Raw genomic sequence first — 15,910 nt, 5'->3', positions numbered from 1 at the left:
ATGCAATTGGCACACAAATCCCTACATGTACAATACAACAGTACAACTTGGGAACTTATCACAAGCACCCATTGTGTATCACTTTATAAAAGTTGGAAGATATGTGAGAGAGGGAGGAGGAAGAGGAAGGAGGGGGACAAACGAAGAGATGGTGTGAAGAAATAGTGGGAAGGGATGGATCGAGGGAAGGGATGGATGGATGGATTTGATGAAGGGAAGGGATGGATGGAAAGTGGATTGACAGCAAGTTCCACAGTTGTTCATAACACACATGATACTTCAATCTTACAGAGTGAACATGAGGCGCAAGGAATGAATGACGAATGAATGAGTTCCCACCTGCTGTTCTTTCATCTGCCATGACATTCCCTGCAGCATCTGCAATGAGCTTGGGTTTTGGAAACAACTCTCCCCTAATAACCTCTAAAGTACTCTACCAGGTGGTGCATCTCTGAGCATCTCCGGGCGGTGCTCAGCAAAACCACTCCGAAGTGAAGGTTCCATTTTAAACTTTTGTCAGATTTAACTAAGACAATGGAACACATGTTTATGTATGTACTTCATTTACATGATCACCTCACATTGTATTGAATGTCAATTTGTAATTTTATTTTCACAAACAATTGTGATAAAATGTCATTCACACCACCGTCTACTGTCTCGCAATTGGCTTACAAACACCGGTTTGGTCCATCCATCCATCCATCCATCTATTCCCTCCATCCCTTCCAGCCATTCCGTCCGTCCGTCCGTCCGTCCGTCCGTCCGATGAAGAACGGCAGGCTTGGCACCGCACGGCGCAACACAGGGAGGTGGTCAATTGATGTATTTTCAATTGTGTTTATCAGGGACAGTGCAGGCACTGTTGCAGCTTGTAGAGCACTCACCAAGTGGCTAAAGCACTCAAGCAAGCACTCCAACAAAACGTTTGCTCAGGAACGGCTGGGTTGGCAAGCGATTCCTGGTCGATCATTTAAACCCCTCCTGGAGACGCCAAAATTTCAAACAATGTGCGACTTGGACAAATGACCACTTTTATTTAGCAGTTGGAACTGCAACTAAGGTAAATTCCGCAGTTTAAAATTTGAAATTTGGCATAGCTTAAGAGATTCTAGAGGTTATCACATGTGCGGAAAAGAAATGAAGCCACAAACGCTGACGTCTCCGGGTGTTCTGAAGTATTGTGATGTATCCAGCAATTTGTAGCTATGATGATCCGGCATTCGATGATATGAGTGAGGAAAGTGAAAAATAATAATCATTAAGAAAATGTTGCAACCTGTTCTAAGTCCTCTACTTGCTTGTTCTATTTATTCTACATTCTACATTCTACGTGCTCACCCATTCTACATTGTTGAGTAGGCCAAAAAAAATGATGAATTAAGACCCCAGGGAGGGACAGCGAGGTGTCCGAGGACAAAGCGTTGATGAAGGATATAATTTAATATGGCCGTTAATTATCTTCAAAAGGGGTGTTTTAATTAACTCAAACATGCAATTTTCACTCATGCACTCCCTTGGAGTTCCCTTCGTGTGCATGCAAAGTTTCAGGCTGCTCGGTTTCATGGTTTTGGAGCTCTAGAGGAGATACACTGGCGCACGCGCACACGCACACGAACGCACACACGCACATTATTATTATAGATGTCTGAGTACTGCAATAAATGGAAGGGTTTTGAAAGTGCAAATAAGGCGATTTGTGTTCTTGAGTATTTAAGTACTGTACATAATTCAATTTAAATAAAGTAAAGATTGCAAAAGTCGTGTACAGTAAATAAATTAATTCCGGGTTTTACTGCCATTGACACAGTGGTGATTACATCACCCGATCTAACACGTTAACACGAGTGTTTTCATGCCTGTTATTTGTGTCCTTTGTAACATTTAATTAGTTGGTGGATGTTAAAGAACCTATGGTGTCCTTCTTGAAGAGTAGGCGAGCTGTCGCCTAAACCCTGAACAAATTCTGTATTCCTGCTCTCACCTAAAGGGGCGCTGCATCGGTGGCACGGATGCATGCCATGCGATGATGCAACCAGCATCTAAAATCTGCATATGAAATGAATGAAAGATTAGTGTCGCATCACCTTGACTTTTTATATCCTTACAGGTTCCTCTGCTTTAAGACCGCACACCCACTGTCCCACTCGTGTGCCCAAAGTCCTTTGTTCCTGTTCGCAGTAACAAATCAAGAGGAGTGACCCGTGTCCTGAGAAAGCAAAATGGAACTGTGCCTCCAAGGAGCTTTTCCTCCTCTCTGCAAACTGAGAAGCTGAGTGAACAGCCCATGTGAGCTTTTGTGCATTAAGAAACCAACATGGAGGTAAAATAATGTGTCGTGTTGACATCATTCAAAAATGGCCAACATAAAGACAGGGACGGAAGATGCTTGAATGCACTTATAAAATCCCATTGAAATGCTTATAACTATTTACGTGTACACCAATCAAAGGAATTCCAGGATCTAAAAACAAAAAAACCCAATTTATTAAGAACTAGAACGGGCACTCGGTAGAGCGCATACCTTCGCCGCCACTACTTTTTTCCGGGCACATTTGAAAAACGTCATTTAAAAACGTCCATGACGTCACAACCATCAGTCCGATGGACGTCAAATTTGGTGTTAGACATCATTGAGGGCAGTCCAACAAAATGGAATGATAAACACTGAAAAAAATTGAAAGTTTAAAAATGACGTCATCTTATGACGTCATTTTGACGCACTTCCAATGACGTCACTACCAATCGCGGACTGCCATCCTGAAAGCTCTTATTTCACGGAACATTTTAACGTTGGTTTCATGTCAATAGCTCTATTAGATCTGAAGTTATGCCTACAAGTATATTTTGACCTTGAGTGTGACCTTGACCATGACCATAGAGTTAATTTGCAAAACCTGTTCATAAATAAGCAGATATTTTGGTACTGATCATAATGCCTGGATTTGGGACAATTTCCTTTACAAATTACATTGATATTTGAATTTAAAATATCAGGACATTTTAGCCACAATTGAAAAACGTTATGTTCAAACGTCAATGACGTCATAACGGTGTGTGACGTCCTTAAGGTAAGTCCTACAAAACGGTATAATCAAAACTGATGAGGTCGAAAAATGAAAATTTACGTCATCTTGTGACGTCATTTTGACACACTTCTGATGACGTCACGTCAAATCTGACACCACCTACCCGAAAGGTATTTCGTCATGGAACAATATGGCGTTGGTTGCATGTCGATAGCTGTCTTATGAAGGAAGTTATGTTCAAAAGTTTGTTTTTGACCTTTTCATGACCTTGACCTTTGACCCGATCGCTCCCAAAATCTAATCAAATCGTCCTTGGATAATCACGAATCATCCCACCAATTTTCATGCAATTCGGTTTAATACTTTCTGAGTAATGCGAATAACAAACACACATATTCACAAATAAATAAATACACAGCGACTGAAACATAACCTTTCACAGAATGCGAAGGTAATTACACACGATATAATGTTGACCCCTTCTCGTTCAAGCTTGAAACAGTTCGAAGGCTGCAGTGTAAATTTAGAAAAAGTCTGATCATTGACGGTTTTCAATCACGTTAAAGGCACAGGATGGATGGAGACCGAGATTGGTAAAATGGAGAGAACAGACCGGATTATACATCTGAAAAAGACCAGCGATGTACGCTTTGATCAAGGTCATTCATGGGCTTTCAGTACCGCAGATGATTTTACGGATACGGAGCCATGTTGATGCTCTTTCAGAACAAGTGTGATACAAATATTTGTGACTGTGTAACAATTATTGTGTTATAAACCTGGACAATACCCACCTCTTCTCTTGATGAACAAAGCTACACAAACGTCGGCAGACACCGGCATAGAGACGTACAAGCATGTGAGCAATGGTCCAGGTATGGTGCTCACCTGTCCAGCTGTGCGCCTCATACGATCCTGCTTCGTTTTCCTGAAATCTTTCTGGGATACTTTTGATGCCATATTGGTAGGACACGTCACAAAGAAGGGAGGCGAAAGTAAGGGCCTCAGTAAAACCAGTCTGCTGAAGGAGAGTGTTTGGGAGAGACACAACGTTCCCACAGTAACAGGATTTAATGACCGCAACGGGCTTTAGATTAGGAACGGTCACTCAACCCTCCCCTCCACCGATTCCATCCTCCGTTTTAGATTCTTCACCTTCTATTATTTCATATCTACTACAGTATTTGAATGCAATTCACATTGGAGGTTCACCAGGTGAATAAATCTGATGTTGAAACGGGAGGGAGGAAACGAATGAGAGTGATTTGAAATGGGGGAAGGGGTGGGGTCATTCGGGATTTTTTTCTTTTTAATATAAAGGAGTAATGGGGGGTTGGAGGGGAAGGGGAGATAGAGATAGAGTTGGGATCGATAGAGAGAGAAGGGAAATTGATATAGATAAAAGGAAGATAGAGATGAGATTGATGGAGATAGACTGGAGATTGATAGGGGTAGAGGGGGAGATCGATAGAGATAGATGGAATATTGATAGAGATAGAGGGGAGATCGATAGAGGTAGAGGGGAGATCGATAGGGATAGAGAGGAGATCGATAGGGGTGGAGGGGCGATCAATGGGGATAGAGAGGAGATTGATAGGGATAGAGAGGAGATTGATAGGGGTGGAGAGGAGATCAATCGAGATATGGAGGAGATCAATAGAGGTGAGATCGATGGAGGTTGTGAACAGAGAAATAACAATTGCATAAATTTGAATGGAGAAACAAGTGTGAATTGTAGGATGAAAAGGATAATGAACCAATGGACACACACTTACAAAAAACAAACATAAGGCAATGAGATCAGTGTTGCTCATTATGATGAGAGTGCAAGTTTGTTAGCACCAGAATGTACACACTAAATAACCTTGTATATGCAACAAAGAGGATGCAGAAAATTTACTTTTGAAGGATAGCGACAGCAATATGTTCAAGGCAATAATACGTTTCTCCAACTCAATGTGAACAAATGGTCACAAGGAATTCAACCCAAAATCGGCAACATTTTGGCTTCCATTAAGTGTTTCACCAGCCCGTTGAGAGTCCGAACCCACTCTCTATTGACACCGGTTTTCAGCCTGTCGTCGTTGTTTTTACCAGATATCCCCGGGCTACGAGGAGACACAAAAATCGATGAATGGACCAACTGGGCCTGACGTGCCATGGATAAACGTTGAAATTCCCGAGCAGACCATTCCAACGGCTGTTTCAACATTGTCCCACCAGAGGGCTGCGGGTACCTGCAAGTCAGGTGCAGCGGCTTCAGCCAGCAGATGATGGCGCTCCAGACACACCAATCCCCTGGTTTCCAAATGTTGGAATGCTCAACACAAACAATCGTCCTCAACAACATATTCCCTTAATATCTAAACTTTATCACGTCGCTGTTGTCATGATTAATGTGAAAATACTGCCGCCACCTAAGGTGGAAGGAGGTTGTTTTCACCCTTGTCTGTCCTGTCTGTCTGTGAGCAGGATATCTCATAAAGTTGTGGACAGATTGGAACGGCATTTGGTGGAAAGGTTGGGTGTGACAAGGACGAAATGATTCGATTTTGGTGAAGATCTGGATCCGGATAGTACAATTTTTAAATGATTCTTCACCATTGAGATATGTCGGGCCAAAAACAATATATAGCACGATACCTCAAAAAGTTGACGGATTATGACAAAACTTGCTGGATAAGTTGGCAGTGTGACAAGGACTAATTTGTTCAATTTTGGTGACAATTTGGATCTGGATCCAGATACGAGAATTTCTTTATTAATTTGTCACCATTGAGTGATAGGGCCAAAAACAACACTGTATAACATGATATCTCAACAAGTTGTGGACAGATGACAAAACTTGGTGGATGAGTTGGGTAGTTGAGAAGAACAACGAGATTCGATTTTGGTTCAGGTTCAGATCCATATTGGCCGGCCTATCAGTGGGATACAAAGCCTAAATTGTTCAGCATGGCAGAGTTTTGTGCTCCACCAAGTGTCATTCTCGTTTCTATTGGTGATCCCCATCAATATAGCATGTCTACATGTGCAAGGTAGCTCTAGTCAGCTATAAAGAAACTAGTTTGAGACGTTTCAGATCAAAAAGGGTTTTGTGACAATTTTGAACAAAAACACCCTCCCCCCCCCCCCCACAAAGATACTTTTTGTGACAAATAACTCTCCCAACCACCCCTCCTCACCTCCCCCAAGAAAAACAAAGACGTCTGGAAGGCAGGGCACCGCCTTTCACGAACTGGCTGCCCAAGCCTGACGTCTGACTAAATATCAATTGGGTACGAATTTGGAATTTGTTCTGGGGTGCTGGCGATAACTATTCTTTTCAAAATACACCGTGTGAACTTGAACGTCCATCAACTAATGTTGGCAGACTCGTTGCCCAGTTTAATGTCCATTCGAGATACTGAGCACTTTGATGTAACACCCTGCCTGTGAAGCACCAATCTGACAGCTGATAGTCGGTTCGGGAATGAAACTCAGGCTGGACAGCTCAAATGCTGGTGCACTACCATTGAACCATTCCATCGGGAATTTTTTTTTTTTTTTTTGCACATATTGTATTTTGTTGTGGGAATGATCTTTCGGGGTTACCTCCCCTTTTCCAATCACTATTGTTGTTGCCCTCTCCTCTTCAAATATCTGGCTGTACCTTTTTAAATGTTATTGGCATAATGGTTTGGGTGTTGGGCTTGGGATCCTTGGGTCCTGAGTTCAAATCCTGCTCTGCCATTGATTTAATAACAGGTGGGGTTGATTCAGCCTGTCATGCTTCCGAGGTCGGCGAAATGAGAACCTGCTTGCTGGGACGATTGAGCCAAATATACGGTGTTGGAGTGGCAACCCATCCAGGAGTGTGCCCAATAGCCCAGGAGACTGCTTCGGCAGCACCAACGCTCTGTACAGAGTATGGTCCCAATGGATTTGGATTCCCCTGTTTAGACGAAGAGGGAAAGCCCCGCGAGGCGAAGGGGAAAGTGCCGCGAGGCGAAGGGGAAAGTGCCGCGAGGCGAAGGGGAAAGTGCCGCGAGGCGAAGGGGAAAGTGCCGCGAGGCGAAGGGGAAAGTCCCGCGAGGCGAAGGGGAAAGTCCCGCGTGGCGAAGGGGAAAGTCCCGCGAGGCGAAGGGGAAAGTCCCGCGAGGCGAAGGGGGAAGTTCCGCGTGGCGAAGGGGAAAGTCCCGCGTGGCGAAGGGGAAAGTCCCACGTGGCGAAGGGGAAAGTCCCGCGAGGCAAAGGGGAAAGTCCCGCGAGGCGAAGGGGAAAGTCCCGCGAGGCGAAGGGGAAAGTCCCGTGAGGCGAAGGGGAGAGTCCCGCGTGGCGAAGAGAAGAAGAGAAAAGTCCCGCGGGGCGAAGAGAAGAAGGGAAAAGTCCCACGTGACGAAGAGAAGAAGTGAAAAGTGCCGCGTGGCGAAGAGAAGAAGAGAAAAGTCCCGCGTGGTGAAGAGAAGAAGAGAAAAGTCCCGCGTGGCGAAGAGAAGAAGAGAAAAGTCCCGCGTGGCGAAGAGAAGAAGAGAAAAGTCCCGCGTGGCGAAGAGAAGAAGAGAAAAGTCCCGCGTGGTGAAGAGAAGAAGAGAAAAGTCCCGCGTCGCGAAGAGAAGAAGAGAAAAGTCCCGCCTGGCGAAGAGAAGAAAAGTCCCGTGTGGCAAAGGTCAGGTTAGGTCTGGTATGAGAGCATGCGCCAAAGCAGTGCATCGCTGCGCCACTTTCCGCCGGTACTCCAGGGGCCTCCATCTGGCCATCCCCCAGGCAGATGTGGCGAAGATCTTGTTGTAGATCTTCTATCTTGTTGTAGATGATCTTGTTGTAGATGGGCAGATGCCTGGCCCATCCCCATCTCCTTGAGATGCTGATCAACCTGCTGCAACCACGGGGCACGTGGTGGGCCCATTGGCCTCCTACACTTACGAGGCTTCCTCGCTGAGAGAATCTGGTGAGCAGGATCAGCATCAGGAAAACGAGTCTCATGTCCATACAGCCGCAGCTGACGCTCACTGACTGTGCAGGTAACAAATCTCATTTGAGTCTCTCTCTCAGTAACCGCTCGTTGAACACAATCCGACCAGCAATAGCCAAGGATTCTTCAAAGAGACCTGGTACCAAAGGAATTAAGTCTCCATCTCAGATCCCTGGTCAGAGTCCAAGTCTCACATCCAGAGAGCAAGACTGGAAGCACCAAGGACCTGAAGACTCAGACTTTCATCCTCCCGCACAAGTACCGTCAGCGCCACGCCCCATGATCCATTGAATCCATGAATCCCCAGTCCCGACCCAGACGTCTCTTGACCTCTGGCTCACAGCCAGCGGAGACATGAATATCACTGTCAAGGTAAATGAAGCTCTCTGTGATCTCAACATCCTCACCACAAACAAGTGCAGACAGGATGGCAGTATCCAAGATGTCACAGAAAGACTGGATCGTAGTTTTGACCCAGGAAACCCGTAATCCCAGTAGCTCAGACTCCTCATTCAGCACCTTGAGGGCCCCAAAAAGGATATCTGGAGTCTTCGCAAAGATGACTGCATCATCTGCGAAATCAAGGTCAGGGATCTTGACATTCCCAATTGATGCACCACAGTTTAATTTCTCTGACATCCTCCCCAGAATCCAGTCCGTAAAAGTGCTGAAAAATGTGGGTCCAGTACACACCCCAGACAAACTCCAGTAACAACTGGAAATAAGTCAGAGATGGTACCACCACATCTCACAGCACTCTCAGTAACAGAGTTGAGTTCAGACATCAGATCGATCAGTTTTGGTGACACCCCACGAAGACCAAGAATCCTCCAGAGGGCATCCCGATTCACTGAATCAAACACTTTACAGAGATCAACAAAGGCTGCGAGCAGCCCCTGCCAAAACTTTCGTCTATGTTCGGTGAGGACCCGAAGAGCAAGGATACGGTCAATCATTGACCTCTTTGGTGTAAAGCCTGACTGCTCTGAATGCTGGTACTCAAGCAGATGGTGGTAAACCCCATCAATAATTATCCAAGCAAAGACCTTGCCCGGCACTGAGAACAGCGTCACCCCTCAGTAGTTGTTGCAGTCTTGGTGCTCACCCTTCCCTTTCCAGAGAGGGACAACAAGGCCCCTTTTCCAGTCAGTTGGGATGATGCCTATCTTCCAGGCAGAGCACAAAAATGAATGCAATGACATGAAGGCAGCATTTCCACCAGCACTGAGAAGTTCAGCATGGATGCCACAGATCCCTGAAGCTTTGCCCCATTTCAACCGGTTTGCAGGAGCCTGTGTTTCCACAAACGAAGGTGGACCACAGTTGATTGGAGGGTCAGCAATAGGAATTGTAACACCCCTGACGTCCAAATCGACAGCTGGTGGATCAGCCTGGTACAATCACTCAAAGTAACCGGCCCAGCGGGCCTTCACTTCGGACTCCTCTGTCAAGAGCCCACCACCATCTTCTCTAACTGCAGTACACCGAGGGATGGGCTTGGACGAACGCAACGTGTGAATTGCCCTGCAAGCAGGACGAGAATCCCTTGACCACAGGTGATGCTCTACCCCCTCACAGATTCCTCGCACATAGGCCTCCTTGTCCACCCTCAGTGCATGTCCAGTTTTATGCCTCAGCTCCCTGAACAGCTCAGCTCTGCCATTCAGCCTGGCCCTGCAACTCTGGGCAATGGTATCCAGGATCCCTTGAGAGACAAATTTCTTCTTTGCCCTCCGGTTAGTTCCAAGACATCTCCCAGCAACATCAAGAATGGTGGTCTTGAAGGCATTCCATAACTCTTCAGGATCCCCGAAAGTACCCAGACCCCCAATTCTCCACTCAGCCTATTCACAAACTCTTCAGCTACCCTCTCATCCTTGAGCTTGCCAACATCCAGCCTCGGCTGGGATGGTACCATTCTCCAGGATTTAAGGTGCAGCTTTAGAGTTGCTACAACAAGTCAGTGGTCAGTATTGAGGAACTGAGCACTCGTGTAGACCCTGCAGTTCTGGATCATGCTCCAGCGACCATCAATGAGCACATGGTCAATCTCCTTTGCCACACTACCAGCGTTGGAATACCAAGTCCAGTGGTGAGCTTGTGGGCACTGAAACAATGAACCAGCCACCCGAAGTCCACGGTATCTTGCAAAGTCAAGGAACTTAGTGCTATTCTGGTTCACAGTTCCAGACCCATGGGGACCAACATGCATCTCATAACCATCCCTATTAGTTCCAGTCGATGCATTGAAATCTTCCAAGACTAGAAGTGTATCTTGCCTAGGGCACTGATCAACCACAGACTCAAGCGTGGCAAAGAATGCGTTCTTCACGGTGAGATCACTCGCCTCAGTCGGAGCATATACAGAGAGAAGGGAAATGACACCCAAGGAGTGACAAATCCTTAGTCTCAGAATACACTCGTTGACCGGTGTTAGCTCAATTATCATTGGAGTCAGCTTATTGGACAAAGCTACAGCAACTCCTTGGGCATGGTAACCATCAGAGCAACCTTTAGTCCCATGAGCACGAACCGAGCGACGAGCTTCCTTCGTGTGGCGAAGAGAAGAGTCCCAGGTGGCAAAGAGAAAAGTCCTGCGTGGCAAAAAGAAAACAGTCTCCATGACAACAATTTCACCCCCATTGTAATCAAATGGGATATTTTTGTGATTTTATTCTTGCCAAACCTCAGGAATATCTCAAGATATCAGATTGAAACTTACGCAACCTTTAAAAAAATATACCGGAACATATTCGAAGCTCATGGAAGAACGAGTTCACTGAACAGATCAGGAAGTAACAGACAAAAGCAGGACGCAAAACTAGAGGGGGAGCACTTGGTAGAGTGCAAAACCTCTGCCGCCAATACTGCTGGGTCACTTAAGTGAACCTGATATCCTATTCATTGTAGGTCAAAACGGATCAGACTCTACTGAACCACGATTGAATAAACTAAACGAGATTGACGCGCATGTAGAAATGCCCAAAAAAAAAAATCGAAATTTTTTTGAAAAAAAAGGTGCAAATTTTTTTTTTTCTCGAACAAATTTTTATTTGGGGGGGGGGGTGAAATCACTTAAAACATGTAGAAATGGAAAAAAAATCCAGGAGTTTTTCCGTAATACTGTTCACAAACAAAAAAACAAACAAACAAACAGACAGGGGTGAAAACAGGAACCTCCATCCATCTTCGATGGCGGAGGTTAACAAGATGCAAAAGGAACAGTAAACAAAGGAGGGAAACATCAACAGCAGAGTTGAAGGCCAAGGTAGAGGGAGACTTGAACAAACATTGAGTGTGGGGTGGAAAGGGGGGCAGAAAAGGATGCATGGGGTGGACAAGATGGATATACAGTGCCTATAGAAGAGAGTGTACACTTGGGTGCTTCATAATTGGGGGTAAAAAAATAAAAGTATGAATATTCATGCTCCCTGAGTGTGCCTTTGTTCCATTTGACAGTAGAAACATACACACCAAAATATGAAGCAGATTGGAGGATGTTTAGGGGTTCCTCAAGTTTGCACAATATTGTTGAAATTTGCCAAACTGTAACTGACAACTTGCCATCGAATATGCACAACGCAGTACACTTCACAATTAATGTGGTTGTTTTATATTTTCAAAAACCACAACAGTCATATAGGATGAAAGAATAGTTTTTCCAAGGATACCTAGATGAGCTTTTTGACATTGCAGTGCAAAATGCCCTCTCCATAATGGACATAATTGTGCCAACTTGAGGAACCCCTAAATATCATGGAATTTTGTTCATTTTTGAGCTATAAGTTCTTATGGGGTATTGGAACAAAGGCAAAATCAGGGAGCAGCAAAAATCAAACTTTCATTTTTTTGGAACACCCTAAGGAACGTACATGCAATCCTAAAATGGTCTGGTGTGCAAACTTCGCTGATACGCAAAAATTAAATAACATAGAAATAATCAAAAATAAAATGTCTAAAAACATCCATATTGATCAAATGATTGCGAAAACTTGCAGGACCAGGAAGACGAATTACAAACTTCATCTTGGGGAGAATTTATGCAGCATGCTGGAATCTGTGCGTGGACACTTCTTATGTTCCAACAAAGCTCAAACTCCACATCATACATGCAGAACCTGACCAAGTGAGTGATGAGGTGTCTCACACACACACACACACACACACACACACACACACACACACACACACACACACACACACACACACACACACACACACACACGAATATCAACCAACTCGCAGAACACCCGGTGTTGCAAAGGCTGAAAAGTAGCTATAAATGGCCCAAAATTGTTCTTGATGAAGGCATATTCGGTTTAATAGAACACTATTGGATTTCTCATGAAAAGTTTTCTTTCATGTAAGAAATGAAACGGTTTTCCACTTCGTTTATAGCGGTCCGGTGTGTAATGCACTGTGCGACACATACGTGCTCAATAGAATAGTACATGTCCTAATTTAATTGTGTAAATGACATATAGCTAATTCATGGCTATTAAATAAGAACACAGGATTAAGTGAAAGTAAAAACAGTTTTATTCCATTTGAAACTATTTTCGAACATAATATTTTATCTTTTCTCTTGAAATTCTTTAATTCAAAAATGAGTGGAAAACGAAGTGTCGGGAGGTAAACAACCCATGGAAATAAAATCATTCTTAAAACGTGTGGAAACTGGTGTGCCCAGAGGAAACCCACACATCCAAATATTGGAACTGGCCAGGAGCACCCAAAAACCCCATAAAAATGGAGGGCCAGGCCAAAAATTTGAAAAAAAAAACGATTCTACATTAAGAGCAAAATTTCGTTCAAAAACGTAAGTTATAGATCGCCATCATCAAGTAACCAATCATCCCGTGTCTTTCATGAATATTTTACAAAATATGTCTCCACACAAAACTTTCTCAAATATATAATAGATCATAGATATATATATATATATATATATATATATATATATATATATATATATATATATATATATATATATATATATATATATATATATATATTGTTGCGGATTCGCGCCCGCCGGCGTGCTGACGGCCACGTAACTCGAATCGCGGCACGTCGCCCACCGGACGGACAATCCAGTCGTGACCCTCTCGGACTAACGCCGGGAACCAGTCACGGGTGGACCTTTCGGTCTCACCGCGATCGAGCCAATCAGCCCCCGCGTGGGATAGGGTTGCTCGCCGGGTCGACCTACCTAAGTACCCACGCGGAGGGTAGACCGGGCGATCGCACCTCGCCGCAGGTCGACTTCGGACACGGGCCACTTAAGCGACCCGTTCCGTACTATCAGAATAACCGAGCGGTGTTATCGTCGACCTCGACGGTTCGATTAATTATCGGGCGTATTCAGCCCACTACCAACCCTTTACGTGAAGCAAGATGGGGATTCAATAGAGGAAAAGACGAAGCGAAGCGGGAGAACAGTTCAATAATAAAGCACATTTATTCGCGACACACGGGAAGCACACATATTCAATTCCACCAAAAGCACACAGAAAAGAAAAACACAATTCAATTTACACAAAAAGCAAATGTAAAAGCGAAGACAATGCAGAGCTAATACCGACTACCGAGCACACGGCAACACTTATACAATTCTACTTCACAGACGGCGCCGACAACACATACCCAAAACCAAGGAAAAGAATACCCTCAAGGATGAGGCGGGCCTGAGGCCGAGACCGGGTCGCGCCTACCCGTCTGGTGATGAGACGCGGAGCGGCGATGGCGCCTCACTCCGCGGGCCTCGCGGACAGTGTCTGGCAGGGGGTGGGAAGGGGCCCCCTTGGTCGCACTATCTCAGCGCGGGGGGAAACAGGAGGGGGTTGCTGATGCTCGGGGAATAGAGGATCTTTATTATCCCTGGTGTGCGTCTCCACCTCGGCCAGGACGCGCTGCCGGCCTTCCTCGGGCGTGCAGCTCCCGGCACCGTCGCGAGCACCCCCTCGTCTGCCTTCGTCGCTGCCGCCTCTCCGCCTCTGGACTCTCCACCCTGGACTCTTCTTTGGGCTCTCCTCGTTCGACTCTCTTCAGCTTCTCCAGCTACTGCAGGCTTCGGGCTCCAGACTTCCACACACTCTGACTGACGAACACGGTCCTTTTATCCCCCCGTAGCTTCGCCTTTGACCCCCTCCCTTTGACCTTTCACCTCGCTCCCCATTGGCCCGAGAAAAAGTGGGCGTGAAGGCTTTTTGATCCACAAATTTGCATATATCGATCGTTCTGGAGGCGGGGCCAAATCGCCCCTCGCTCACCGATTGGACGGCAAAAAGTGGGCGTGTGTCGTTTTTGATCCGTTTTTGAAGCACAAAATCCGTGATTTTGTACACGCTGTTCGACGTGTGCCCTGCACGAGTCCAACACCGGTACCCACAGCGGGGCAAGAACGGTGGCGATGCTACGGTTGTGAGGTGTGACGGGAAGGTCGTGGCGGTTGTGGTGAAGCGGCATTGTGGTTGGTGGTTGATGTTGTGGTTGTGGTGGTAATCATGGCGGTTGGTCCAAAATAAAGATAGTAAAAGAAAAACGGCTATCCTGAAGAGTCGCAGCACGCATAAATGACATGTATTCCCACTAGACAACGGGTTTGGACCTAACTACACATGTACTTACCGAGATACCTCACCTAAGGGACCTGAATGGTGGTTTGCGAATTTGGTAACCACAACAATATATATATATATATATATATATATATATATATATATATATATATATATATATATATATATATATATATATATATATATATAAAACAGTGTTGTTTTTTTTTTTTTTTTTTGTATACCTTGGTCGAGGCTCGTATGAGAGCTAACACACAACTCGCAGCAAGGAGGCATGAGACAAGAGGGGCGGGAGTGGAAGGGACAAAACAGTGGGGAACAGACACATTAGGTGAACTGTGGAAGGGAGAGGGATGGGGATGGGACGGGGAACATGGCGAAGAGAAGATGGACATTTCAGGGACTTTCAGGAAGGAAAGTAGGAGAAATGAAGGAAGTGGGCTTGGGTGGATTATCGGGGGTAGAAAAGATCGAGGATTTGGATGGGGGAAGATAAGAGGTGGTGGTGAACAGCTGTTTTGAAAGCCTGGAGGGAAGAATGGGAAAGAATAGAGTGAGGAAGTTTATTCCAAAGGCGGGAAAAAAGAGGAATGAAAGAGTGAAGATGAGCAGTGATTCGTGATTTTGGTAGTTTTACCAGAAGGGGGTTGTTGGCGGACCTTGAGCGCCCTGTGTAAATGTGGTGGGGACAAATCGCAGAGAGAGCAGGGGGGCAAGGCTGGAGAGGAGTCGGTAGAAGACAGAAAGACCACCGACCAACCTGCGGTGATTGAGTGAGAGGCCCAAAGACTCAGCTTCATTGTGGGAGATGCCGATGATCTTAAATGCCCTGGTTTCGACAGCGTGAAGCCGAGAAAGGTGGGAGGCAGGAGCACCAGCCCAGAGGGGAGAGCAGTACTCCATCAGGCTACGGACAAAAGCTTTGTAAGTGGTCAGGAGCTCAAGAGGGCCGAGGAAGGACTTAGCACGACGGAGGATTCCCAGTCGGCGACTGGCTTTTGAGGCGAGGTTGGAAATGTGACTTTCCCAGGAAAGGTCATGGCAGATAGTGAGACCTAGAAGCTTGAAAGAAAAGACTTCTTCCAGAGGATTGTTGAGAAAGTGGATGGGGGGGTTTTGTAAACGGTCCTTTCAAATAGACATAGTGAGAGTGTGAGATTTGTCTGGATTGAAAGACATGTTCCACGTGTTGGACCAGTTTGTGATTTTATCCAGATCTGCAGTGAGTGAAGAAGCTGCTGCTTGCCGGTCTGAGGGATGACAGATGGTACGGCAGAGGGTGGAGTCGTCGGCAAAGAGAAATAGAGGATTTTCCAGAGAGTCCGAGAGATCATTGATGAAAACCA

General features: G+C 45.5%; 1 protein-coding gene across 1 annotated transcript in view; it reads right to left on the bottom strand.

Annotated features, from left to right (window-relative positions):
• The window catches only part of LOC147031997 (dynein light chain Tctex-type 5-A-like), a 31,461-nt gene extending 27,045 nt beyond the window's left edge, over positions 1–4,416 (bottom strand). Inside the window, exon 1 of the mRNA XM_085869249.1 lies at positions 3,918–4,416. Coding sequence (XP_085725375.1) covers positions 3,918–3,989 — 72 coding nt within the window. The 5' untranslated portion in view covers positions 3,990–4,416. The remainder of the gene's footprint in view (positions 1–3,917) is intronic.
• Between the last annotated feature and the right edge of the window lie 11,494 nt (positions 4,417–15,910).

Source organism: Eptatretus burgeri, chromosome 2 (genome assembly GCF_056783735.1).
Source record: "Eptatretus burgeri isolate ZD-2024b chromosome 2, Ebu_testis_v1, whole genome shotgun sequence".
In the NCBI taxonomy this organism is placed as follows: domain Eukaryota; kingdom Metazoa; phylum Chordata; class Myxini; order Myxiniformes; family Myxinidae; genus Eptatretus; species Eptatretus burgeri.
Note: the sequence above shows the minus strand (reverse complement) of the source record. Positions and strands in the feature narration are given on the sequence as shown.